The sequence below is a fragment of the Conger conger genome, chromosome 12, assembly GCF_963514075.1.
Source record: "Conger conger chromosome 12, fConCon1.1, whole genome shotgun sequence".
Taxonomy (NCBI): domain Eukaryota; kingdom Metazoa; phylum Chordata; class Actinopteri; order Anguilliformes; family Congridae; genus Conger; species Conger conger.
The window spans coordinates 34,232,506-34,244,982 of record NC_083771.1 but is presented as its reverse complement, the minus strand read 5'-3'; the positions used below and the strand labels follow the sequence as shown (position 1 = coordinate 34,244,982).

The window sequence follows — 12,477 nt, the reverse complement described above, 5'->3', positions numbered from 1 at the left end:
ATCTGTCATTTACATAAGTATTCACACCCTTAATTCAGTATTTTGTAGAAGCCCTTTTGGCAGCAATTACAGATTTTAGTCTTCTTGGGTAAGTCACTACAGGCTTTGGATTCTTCTGGCCAGAGCATCTCAAGGTCCTTCAGATTGGATATAAAGTGTCTGTGAACTGCCATCCTCAGGTCTCTCCACAGATGTTCTATGGGGCTTAAGTCTGTACCACTTCCCAAAGACAGTCAGAGACTTGTCCCGAAGCCAAGTTCCAGCATAGTCCTGGCTTTATGATTCAGGTCATGGTGAAAGGTGAACCCCATTCTGAGCAGGTTTTCTTCAAGAACCTCTCTGTATTTGGCTGCAATCATCCATCCCTCAATTCTGACCAGCCTCCTTGCTGCTGAGTGCAAAAAGTGAAGGGGTCTGAACACTTAATAAAGCCTAGGTCTACATCAGGTAGACCTAGCTAGGCCCGTGAGTATGATGGATAGCTGCTCTTTTTTCGTAACAGGGTTAGATTTCAGTCAGTCGGTGTAGGTCAAATTAACTTTTAAACACTCCTTACCATACTCCTTACTCATGCCAGCCAGCACAGCTAGAATATTCGTTCAAAATTAGTTTTAATTAGCTTGCTACATTTCACTATATTTCTTCAGTTTGCTGCTATGCATATGACTTTTCGATATGTTTCGCTTTTCTCCAATCAGAATACAAAGGATGAAAAATGTCCTGCTAAACTGTCTTCTGCGCAGTCGCATTTGGCATTCCGCTGTCGAAGCTGACGGAAACAGCTGACAGGATCTGCCATTGGATTTGTTGGGGGAGATATCTCTGTTTGAGTTGCGCTGTTGTTGGTCATTATATTGTTTATTTTTCTATTTTACTTGTGTACGAAATCACACTAAGCGGAACTGTATTACCTACATGTCAATATATATTTTTAAATGGGATATGTAGATACGCATGTACAATGACATATTAGTTCAAATTATATTAACCCGGCAGAGGTTTCAGTGGTAGTGCCTGAGGATGGCCGCTGCTGCGGGTGTAAACAAGCAGGGGACCGCTGCAGCAATGGACGCTTGTGTTCGCCACAGCAGAGCAACTGCTGGGAACACAGTGAAGGTGCGTGAAAATAGTGAATGACTGGAGAACAATTTTGGTGACTGCAGTGCTCAAAGCATTGCGCTTGAACATCGAGTGAGGGCAGTTGAGGCGATGCCGACATGTCTTCGTGGCTCGGATGCTGTAATAGCTGGTGGGGCGTCGTTTTGATGCGGTCCTGACAGCCCTTGGCCTTTGCCACGGTTCACTGTTTGTCGAACGGCAAGCATAGTTATATACAGCGCATTCTTTGTCAACGAACTCTACAAGTCTGTGATTGAAAGTATTAGTTGCATAGCTAAATGTGACAAATTAGTTAGGCTGCTAGATCCCGTCACTGTGTGCTTGTGTGTGATGCCATGGTGAGAGACCGGTTTTTGTGCAGCCTGGAAATTTCCATGTCGCTTAGTGCGGACAAATCGGTTGGTAACAGCTAAGGGAAAATATACATGGTAACAACAAATAAATGCAACATTGCAGCATTATACTCCGTGATAAGCAGTCTGCAAAATTAAGAATGTGTCGCTGAGTTAAGCTAGCCTAGCATTAGCTAACGCTAAGTTATATGTCAGTTGATCACGCACTATAATGTTAGCTACACACCATTTGCTTGTTAGCTGACGTTAGGCTAGCGAGATACCCTAGCCAACTCGATAAAACGTTGAGAGCGTGGTTGTTTAGCTGCTGTGTTACAACTTGCATAGATGGAATGGTACAGATAAATGGTTACAGATAAAGGTTGTTGGCGAGCAAGATAAATTAAACTCAGGATGTAACTTTGCCTATACATTTGTGGAAAACTAACTTAATTTTGGGGTCAAATAAGAAATTATTTACATTAAGTAATTTGGAGAAATATCTCCCAATATTATGCAAGGAATAATCCACGACGAGGTGGTCGTTAAACTGTTTTAACGCACGACGTGGAAAACGACGTGGTTGCCTCCGCGGACTGCGTTAATATTTGATCATATGCAAGGGAATTCAGTTACCATGCAAATTGACCTGCCAACCACAACAAAAAAAGGCATTAGAACGACATATAGAAACATTTGTGCGTTGAGTTTATGTTAGAAGGATACAGTGGGAAGCGATAGCTACATGATATGAGAGAGAACTCAGTCGAAACGGAAACATTGAAAAATGAATGTTGTACAAATATTGAAACATTTTTAATGGAAATTTTAAACAAACAAATTACCAAAATGTTTTTTTATCTTTTTTTCCTCAATTTGGAATGACCAATCACAAAAATTGTCATTATAACCGAGGTACATTGCCCCAACAGTCACTCCTAATCACAGAGTCATCAAAGGCATGGTCAAATTGATTTGTGACCATCTAGCATTAAAATAATTAATGTTATTGCATGGTGCGACTGTTTAAACCCAGCCCTGTCTTCCCAAGCAGTGCTATATTCGGGACTGTAGGGCTACTCCGTATGCACTGGGTCATCGAGGACATTTTTTTAAAGTATTATTTCCACAGAGAAGTTTGCCACAAATTGCATTCTGCATAATAGTTGACACGATGATCTAAGCTTAATGTGTTTCTGACCCGGTCAATCTTTTCAGGTGTTGGAGTGTGGAGTGTGTGAAGATGTCTTTTCTCTACAAGGGGATAAGGTTCCCCGGCTGCTACTCTGTGGACACACCGTGTGTCACGATTGCCTCACCCGCCTGCCCCTGCACGGCAGGGCTGTCCGCTGCCCCTTCGACAGACAGGTCACTGAACTCGGTCAGTAACACTGATTTTTCAAGCTATTTCCTGTTTGGTTTTGTGGTAGTCTTCTGTTCCTTCAGAGATGAGCATCCTTATGAGTGAGTCAGTAAGTTAGTCTTGTGGATTAGTTGGTGCATAGCGATATCTTGTACGTCCCAAATTGACTTCTTCTGAACTAGTTAGAAATTGAATACTTGAGGACTAGTTGGTGCATATCAAATACAGAAGTTAACGGTCATGTGCCTCCCAAACTCATGTATGCAACTAGCAAGTATGCATAGAATTCAACAGAAGTTCTCTTGTTGTACTTGGTGGACCGAAAATGCTTCCAAACATACTTTTCATTCCCAGTACTCATTGCATTTTCTGAGCTGACAGTGAAGAAAAATTGGTGTTAAAATATTCAATTAAATATCATGAAATGTTTGTTATCTAGCTAAAAATACAATGCTGTAGCTAATGAGGGCATGAAACTACATATGCAAACTAACATTACTGACGGGAGATTACTAACGTTACCTGCAAATATGATGCTTTCTCTCTTAACTATCTTAACATACATACTGCTAAGCATTTTTATATATTATATAAATAATACTATACTAACATCTCTTCGACACAACTTTGTCTAACAAATATGTTTTTCTGCTGTAGCATAGCTAGCTGGCCAACTGTCACTTCAGATGTCAGTTACTTGTCTAACCTGCACTGGATGCATTTCTTGTTAAGGTCAGAAGAGCCATGATGTTAGACACGTATGTCTCAAATGAAGGGATTTGTGTTCTTGCATTCTAAGTAGTTGCTTTTTTACTGCACTTATAAGTATAGTATAAGTATATGTTAGTACACAAGTATGCAATTTCAGACACAGCCCGTGAGTGGGAGAGAGAGATACACAATACTCAAGAGTCATGCCAGGTCATTATATTGAAGCACAGCTATCGTTTGCATGTTGTGGCAGAGAATCAATGTGCAGACCAAAGAGCCATCATGACTTCAGCCAACATCACGTTACATAATGCATGAGACCACCTGTGCTCAATACTAGGGCACCCTCTGTTGTCAAAGGCAGCCTCATTGTCATGATGTTTATTTATAGATTCAAGCTGTTTTTCCCCCCTTCCGGTGATTTTGTCTGAGCTGCATTCTGCTGAAGCTGATCTGACGGGTTCTGTGAGGGCACTGCTGTTTTGGCGGATGCATCTTCTATCCTGTTTTAGCACACGTTCCAAATGCTTTCTCGATTGGGTAGCAGCTTTCAGTTCTGGTAAAATACCAACAGAAACTAATAAAATATTTAACTGAAAGAAATGGGTGGAGAGCTGTGGTTTCAATGTTATTTCATTTTGTGATTTTTGTCTGATTTGTACAATTTTGTTGAAAATAATTAACGTTCTTATGTGAAAATGTATGGATATTTAAATTCATAACACTATTGATGGCAACATTAGTTCAAGTCTGCAAAGACACAGCAGAGGGTCACAGATCGTTTTAATGAGTTGGCGATCTCGTAGTTTTTAGGTGTTGGGATTGTCAAAATTGAGAATGTAGACTTGCTTCTGGCATTTTCCTTAACGGTAAATCAGGGAAGTCAAGTTGTTGGTGGGCAATTTTACTTCTTTAAGTTTATTATAAATTCCTGAGCCTTGCCGTCTCTAGCCCCAGACTGTAATTCCCAGGCGATTCAGGATGATTGCATACAGCAATCCTCCCCCACCCTCATGCTCTGGCTGGACATTTATTTCATAGCTTTTTGTCACTGCAGGACAAATTATACATGCTATCCATGAGGCAAATTTTAATTATGCAGCCAGCAGATCTTTCTTTAAACATTATCTTGATTGACTGAGTGCCCCCTTGTAATTTTTCAAATGTTTCAGGATTGTGAGCTCCTTGAAGGAGTTTTTGTTTAGGTTACCTATGATTGTGCATTGTGTGCAAAGTGCAGACTGAAATGATTTATGTGGGCCTGTGGAACATGAACAATGGGGTGAGTTGGCTTGAGGTGGTATTGCTTAACACAAGTGCATTGGCCCTTTGTGTGGATGGCACTTACAGTGGACACTTGTTAATGTGCATATCAAACAGTTACTCTGGTAAGCCTATTGTTTCGCCTTTGTCTCTGGGTTTTTTTCTTTTTTCTTTCTTATTTCTCTGCCTCAAAATTGCTTCCTTGAATTTCACTGGCACAACTCTGGTCCTCATGTTGACAAATGGCAATAACAGACTCAAAAGGCAATCAGAACCCAAGAATCAAAACTAGATATAGAAAGCTTTCTTATAATTTCTTATACACTAAGGAAGCGATTGAACACACCTGACTAATCAGAAATAGCGGAGAAGCCAATGATCCAATGACTTTTGGTCTCCTAAAGTTAACAATGGTGAAGTTAACAACTGGGCATTCAGAGAACAGCCTCAAGCATCCTTAGTGTTAATTGCAATGATGAAAAATGTTGCTCTTTCGCGCAAAACAGCCATAGTGTTTAAGCAGTCCATGTTAGGTCCACAATTCATTCACCGCTGAGAGTATCCACTCATTTTAGTGTGCTCTGTCTCTCCCCCCCCCCCTCTCAGGCGACTCTGGGGTGTGGGGGCTGAAGAAGAACTTTGCTTTGCTGGAACTGCTGGAGAGGCTGCAGCATGGAGCCTCAAACCAGTCGGGTATGATGGAGGACGCCCTCGGAGGGGCGGGAGAGGTATCTGACCAGCGCCGCTAATGTGCCCTGCTCTGCAAAATGTGAAATATAAATGCCATTGCTTTTAGTCCCCTCGCATCTTATGGGGCTGTATTTATTTAGGCGATTTATCCTCGGAATGTTTTCTAGCCTTTGAAAAACCCCATTACCCACAGGCCTTAAAGCCTTTGTGAGCGGTTGGAACTGCAGACCGCGGGCGCCTGACCGCCATTTGTCTCTGCAGTGCATCATCCGCTGCGATGAGGACGAGAGCCACACGGCCTCCATGTACTGCACCGTGTGCGCCACCCACCTGTGCTCCGAGTGCTCCCAGCTCACCCACTCCACCCGCACGCTGGCCAAGCACCGCCGCGTGCCCCTCGCAGACAAGCCCCACGAGAAGACCCTCTGCCCCCAGCACCAGGTGCACGCCATCGAGTTTGTCTGTCTGGAGGACGCCTGCCAGCCTGGCCCGCTCATGTGCTGCGTGTGCAAGGAGTACGGCAAGCACCAGGGACACAAGGTACGGTACGCCACCCACTCATCAACCTCAGGACAGCAGTCCCTCCCCACACACTTTTTAAAACATTTTTCGATGATTATTTATTTTATTTTTTGTCCCCTCCCCAGAGGGTTGTGTGTGTGTCCAGGTAAAATGTATGTTTGCCCACTTGTGTTTTGATTGGCTTGGTCTGGTCACATGGGAGCATGAGCTCTTGTTCATAGTGTCTTCACATTTTATTCTGCTGTGCTGTGATGCTTAGCCTGCTCTGACCGTTTCATTCCCAGCATGCAGTGCTCGAGGCGGAGGCCAACCAAATCCGCGCTTCCATCCTGGACATGGCGCACTGCATCCGCTCGTTCACAGAAGAAGTGTCGGAGTACTCCAGGAAGCTGGTGGGCATTGTGCAGCAGATCGAGGGTGGAGAGCAGATCGTGGAGGACAGCATCGGCATGGCCCACACTGAACACGTACGAGCACTATTAATGGCCTCGGAATATGAAACCACCGTCTGTCTCACAACACCTCACAAAACTTTACCCTCAAGGGTGCCGGACGTGTTTTTTAAGGCTTAGAGATTGAATTGCACTCGGAATATCTCAGACTAAATGGATTAGTCCAAATCAGTGATTACTGGAGGACAATATTCCTTTCATTACTGTGACCAAAAGCCATACCATGGGTCTTATGTACAATCTAGCATTTACTGTTTTGTTTTGCTCTCCTCTTAATTCTGCACGTGGGCCAGTACAATTTAGTTTTTGGTTTACTTACTCTGCCATTTGTGAGCTGAAAGAAGTCCTTTCTCCCTTTTCAGGCTGTACTCCTTATGTTTTACAAAGAGCAAACTAGTGCTTTGGTGAACCTCTGGCCGTGAGGGCTGGGATTCGTATTTGTGTTGAGAGTCTGCCACATGGTTGTTTCTTGTTTTGCATTTGAAGTGATTTCTCAGTTCCCTTGTGTGCACCCGGCTTCTCAATTATAGAAGCAAATAGCTAGCTATGACTAATTTAGAAACCACAAGTGGATGGCATTGGTTAACGCCGTCAGCTCCGCAGGCCTGTCAGTTGTACAGAGGGTGTTTGGTGGGGGTGTAATTGAAGTCACAACCGTGTGGTCGACACGCTCCCTCAGGTCCCCGGAGCGGCGGAGAGTGCCCGCTCTTGCGTGAGGGCCTACTTTGCCGACCTCCACGAGACGCTGTGCCGCCAGGAGGAGATGGCCCTCAGCGTGGTGGATGCCCACGTCAGGGAGAGGCTCATCTGGCTCAGGCAGCAGCAGGAGGACATGACCATCCTGCTGTCCCAGGTCTCCACTGCCTGCCTGCACTGCGAGAAGACACTGCAGCAGGTAGAGCCAAAATGGCAGGCGCACATGTGAATCAGTAATAGCTAGTAGCCCTTTTAGAAGGAGGAGGGTGTAGCTGCTGAGGCTTCAGTAGGCAGGAAGGAAAAGCTGACGTCATGTGACAAAGGAAGAAAATCGGAAACGAAGCCTAAAGCTTAACCCAACTTGTCTTGAGCAAGCGCTGGTGAAAAAAGAAAGGCACATTATGCCAGAAATTGCTATGCATACCATTAATAATAAATTATCTTGTTCACATTATGTGTAATGCATTATATTCCTTTTAAGTGGGAAGCTAATATCAGTTTAAAAAAACTTCAATTATAAACGTGGTAAGTGGATTTGCTCGGTGAAAATCTTTGTTGCCATTGTGGTCTCCCCGCAGGACGACTGCAGGGTTGTGATGGCCAAGCAGGAGATCACCAGGCTACTGGAAACCCTGCAGAAGCAGCAGCAGCAGTTCACCGAGCTGGCCGACCACATCCAGCTGGACTCCGGCATCCCCGTCACCTTCACAAAGGTGCGCCAACAGCGCCTCCGCAGGAGGGAAAGGGCACTGTGTGTGTCCTCCACACTGAGCATGCCCAGATCGCCACTTACACTGAGCTGCAGTACTATGAATAACAGATAAACTGCGATTAACAGAGGAAAATCAATCATTGAAAACAAATCAAAGTTCAGCAAAAAAAAACATCCCTCTTATTTAAAACAAAGTGAACAAACCAATGAATGACCCATATTGTGGATTCATTGAAAGGGTGACTTGTGGCAGGCAGCGCTCAGTTTTCTTTACTCCGACTTCCAGTATCAAACATCCCCTTAAAATAAAGTCCCTTTAAATGAACTTCCTGTGTCTGTGTTTCAGGATAACAGAGTCCACATCGGTCCAAAGATGGAGATCCGTGTGGTGACCCTGGGCCTGGATGGTGCTGGGAAAACCACCATTCTGTTTAAGCTAAAACAGGATGAGTTCATGCAGCCCATACCCACAATAGGTAACCTCACCTGCTGCTACTGCGTGTCCCTGTGTGTATGTAAGAGTGCAGCTGTTATTTTATCTCACTGTTGCTGTACGTGCCTTTACACAGAGCAACAGGCTCAATGCTAAAGCCGTATCACTGGAGCAACACATGCAGAAAAATAAAAATTTGGGGATTATAATGCATCATACTGTTTACATGGTGAACTGTTTTAAACAATGTTATGGAAGGTATACCATATGCATTCAAATCTACAAATGGCACCATGCTTGTTAAATTTATACTAAGTATTTGATACCTTGAAGGGACATGTATGAGTTCAGATTTGTTGATCTGTTTACTGCCCAGGTTTCAATGTGGAGACGGTGGAGTACAAAAATCTGAAGTTCACTATCTGGGATGTGGGTGGTAAACACAAGCTTCGCCCGCTGTGGAAACACTACTATCTAAACACGCAAGGTATCCACCCTTTTTATCATTTAATCATTTTCCTGCTTTGTGTGTAGCTGTTTGTGTTCCCAACGGCAAAGTGTATGTTCTCAGTTCTTGTTAAAGATGATAATGATGCTGAACTGAAAAAGTTGGCAAGGTCAAAGGACATTCAAGCGAGACATAATTCATGACAGCGCTTGTGGTATTTCACCATGTTGTTTCGTTTCAGGAAAAATGTACAAAACAACAGCACATGAAAGGATTGATTCTGTTGTGTCTGTTCCAGTTTTGGGAATGGCTTATCTTTGTAATATGAGAAGCAGAACATTTTCTACCTTTAAGTTTACCACAAAACAGAAGCCTGCATGTGCTTTGTTTTTCTATGGCATCTTGAAATTGGGAATATTTGGGTTGTGATGCCCTTATTTCTCTTTTCTTTCCATAGCGGTGGTGTTCGTGATTGACAGCTGTCACAGAGACCGACTGATGGAGTCTCACAGTGAGCTGGCTAAACTGCTGACAGAAAAGGAGCTTCGAGATGCACTGTTACTCATTTTTGCTAACAAACAGGTAAAAAATAAGTTGCACTTGAGAGAGTCTGAGGTTATAATCGTGGGATATATTAGCGGAAGACTGTTATAATATTAAGCAGACAATGATCATTTTCAACATTTTAAAGTAAAAAAAAAAACGGGTTACGGGTGTCTCGGTGGCGCAGCCTGTAGAGCACTGACCGCATGCTCATTGCGAGCCGCGACGTCAGCGGTTCGAATCCGACCGTCTGACAATTTGTCGCATGTCTTTCCCTCTCTCTCGCTCCCATTCTGTCTCTCTACTGTCCAATAAAGCTGAAAAAGGCCTAAAAAATATCTTAAAAATAAAAAATAAAAAATCTAAGCGGTTACAGCACTCATTTTCTAGAATGTCCCCTTAAAGGCCGGTTGGGTGCGTGTTTGTGTGTCTGCGCAGGACGTCCCCGGAGCGGTGTCGGTGGAGGAGATGACGGAGTTGCTGAGCCTTCATAAGCTGTGCTGCGGGCGGAGCTGGCACATCCAGGGCTGTGACGCCCGCAGCGGGATGGGCCTCCATGAGGGCCTGGACTGGCTGTCCCGGCAGCTGGTGGCTGCAGGCGTCCTGGACGTGGCCTGAGGCCCCACCCACTGACCTCTCTGCACTGGAACCTGCCCTCTCCCTCAGCCCAGCCCAGCCCAGCCCAGTCACCTTCTCTCCGTGATGTGATGAACATTTCCTAGCACACAGCAGCAGCTAGAAGTCCATCATAGGTCGATGCTTCATGTTTCTTGAGTAGCAGCATTTGCAAATAAACAAGGCTGGTGTTGGATGTGCCCTCTATTGAAACAAACTGCTCAATGATAGTTGACAACTTACTAACGCACCTATGAGACTATTTCCATCATACCTTGCTGAGTGTGGAAATGTTAACTTTAGAGCATAATTTAACAATTAAGGTTGTTTCTGTGTTTATAACCTTAGTGTTGTGTGTGTACAATATAATTGAGGACAGCAGGTGTTCAGCATGTTTTTCTTTGTTACATGTCCAGTTAAAAAATTGCTGTTCGCCACTATTAATGTTATGCACATATTGGATATGCCCCCTTCAGAGATCACATAACTCAGTGCCTGATTTCCCCTTCAATTGTGAAAATGGAGATGCTGATCATTTTAATTCCTTTTTGGTTTCAGTGAGCTGTGCAAAGTAAGTCTTATGTTCAAAGTGCAGTTTTAACAGATGAAAACAGAGCACATTCTGTTGGTTTGTGCTCATACTCTTGCATCCAGCGCTAAAGGGTTTAAAGCTGAACTCTCCCATGTTTTTAAATGTAATTATGGGCCTTGGCTACTTGACACCCCTTGCTGGCAGATTTTAGATTTTGACCCCCCCCCCTTTCTATGTGCTGGTAAACCCTGGTGAACCCTAGTCTGAAGTGGCTCACTCTTGGGCTGAACCAGTATTCTCCATTTCTGAGGCCTTGGTGGCTTTAAAAATCCCCCTTCAGATGTCAGTCGTGTAAGAAGTGCCTGGGCCATTCATGTCCTGTCCATTGTGCAGGTTTGCTGGTTGAAGCACGTTGCCAGTTTAACAATTGAAATAACTAGTATTCTGCTGCATTCCCCCTACTGATATCTAGGCTTATTCAAATTGAACAACAATTTAATGTGCATTATCCATCTTGTGGTGGGGTGGGGTGGGGGAGATGTTATGCGTTTGTAATATAGCAGACAAGGTTAAGCTTTCCAATTCTGTCCCAATTTTAAGTCTTAAAGATGGTCCACTGAGGAAGAGGTGATCCAGCCATCAGATTGGTATTGCTCTAGGATGGTAGTTTACTGAGATTATTTGTGTTTTAGTACTTTTGTATATAGTAAAGTAAAAAAAAAACAATTGACCAGAATTGGAGGAAACTCGTAGCTGTGATGGTAAAGCAGATTATTAATGTTTATAGCTGTTCCCGCCTCCTGTTTTGAGGAGTGCGTTACGTTCAGAGTGCATTAGATGCACTGGCCTGCAGTTTGGTGGCATCTCTCCATAGCATTTGTTTGAAGTTCAAATGGACACGTGGTAGCCATGCCATGGAACCCACGACTTGTGGTTTGACCCCGTTACTTGCAGATCTGTGACCAACTGCTGTTTTCAGCACTTCATGCCTGACTAGAATGCGTGCAGCTACTTTTGTTACGTACTTTTTCCTTAGGGCTGGGACTATGGCAATTTTCAAACTAACTGCTTCACGGCTTAATGGTGCATCAACGCATTGACTCATTTATGACTCAGTTGACTGATACAATAGTCCTAGGGTTTTATTTAACCTATGCTGATACTGGGTTAGGGCATTTTGATGTGCAATACACAACTGACTAAACTACTAGCTAAGATTATTTATATATTAAATTAGAACTTCACATAAATGCAGATGTGAGGATTTCTGTGAGCCCACTTACTACATCATGCAAGTTTTATAAAGTTAACATACGAATTTAGTTTAATTTACTTGAGCTGCCCCTGCACCAGTGAGTTCATATGCATAATATAGATATGCAGACCAAAAGCCTTTATTGGCTGCTGGCAATTGGCAATAAATTGTGTGGTTTCCTTTTCATAGTTTGTGGTTGGGGTGGGAGTGGAAGAGCTCACCTCCATTTATGAAAGCATAGAAATCCTTGAGCAAAATTCAAAAGGTGTCATGTTTGTTGTCTGGCATTATAAATTGCGTTAAAGAAAACCGAGTAAATTTTGCACGTTAACTGCTTATAAAATCCAATAGATTGATGCAGTAGTCCCAGCTCTATTTTTAATTTTTGGTGTTTTTCATTAAAATTTGTCACATTTGTGTTTGTTACAAGGATATACCGGTAGGTCTTTGAGTGTATTGTACTAAGAACCTTCATTTTGCTTTAAAAAAAAAAAAGAAGAAAATTCAAAGTGTTGGTCTGAGTTAATACTATCCTTATTCAACATCATTGTTATGTAATGTTTACTACCTTGCTTGTACCCATTTACAGAGCATGTATGAATTTAGTTCCCATTCTTAAACAGGATAATATTCCATGTCACTTTGTGAATATTACATCATTGGCTTAACTTCTGTAAACCCCTCAAAGCACAGTGCTCATCCAAAGCATTTGTAACTTGTGGACTTCATTTCTTTTCTAGACCATTCAATATTAACATTATGCTATTAAATAACTGATGAACATGACAATT

General features: G+C 43.1%; 1 protein-coding gene across 2 annotated transcripts; it reads left to right on the top strand.

Moving 5' to 3' along the window:
* Positions 1 to 788: 788 nt before the first annotated feature.
* trim23 (tripartite motif containing 23) lies at positions 789 to 12,475 on the top strand. 2 transcript variants are annotated; one of them, XM_061262507.1, is made up of 11 exons: positions 789 to 1,116; positions 2,670 to 2,832; positions 5,395 to 5,516; positions 5,740 to 6,018; positions 6,285 to 6,467; positions 7,132 to 7,347; positions 7,727 to 7,861; positions 8,207 to 8,336; positions 8,670 to 8,780; positions 9,199 to 9,323; positions 9,723 to 12,475. In XM_061262507.1, the coding sequence occupies exons 1-11, from the start codon at positions 1,021 to 1,023 to the stop codon at positions 9,900 to 9,902; spliced, it is 1,740 nt and encodes a 579-aa protein (XP_061118491.1). In that variant the 5' UTR covers positions 789 to 1,020; the 3' UTR covers positions 9,903 to 12,475. The 2 variants fall into 2 exon arrangements, with proteins under 2 accessions (XP_061118491.1, XP_061118492.1); XM_061262508.1 differs by lacking the exons at positions 789 to 1,116; positions 2,670 to 2,832; positions 5,395 to 5,516 and having other exon boundaries at positions 5,756 to 5,863; positions 5,935 to 6,018.
* The last annotated feature ends 2 nt before the right edge of the window (positions 12,476 to 12,477 follow it).

What these genes read in the sequence shown, in the direction of transcription:
- trim23 (XM_061262507.1), top strand. Translation starts at nt 1,021, where the DNA reads ATGGCCGCTGCTGCGGGTGTAAACAAGCAGGGGACCGCTGCAGCAATG. An exon ending in CTGCTGGGAACACAGTGAAG is followed by an intron (nt 1,117 to 2,669) that starts GTGCGTGAAAAT and finishes CAATCTTTTCAG; the next exon opens with GTGTTGGAGTGTGGAGTGTG. An exon ending in CAGACAGGTCACTGAACTCG is followed by an intron (nt 2,833 to 5,394) that starts GTCAGTAACACT and finishes CCCCCCTCTCAG; the next exon opens with GCGACTCTGGGGTGTGGGGG.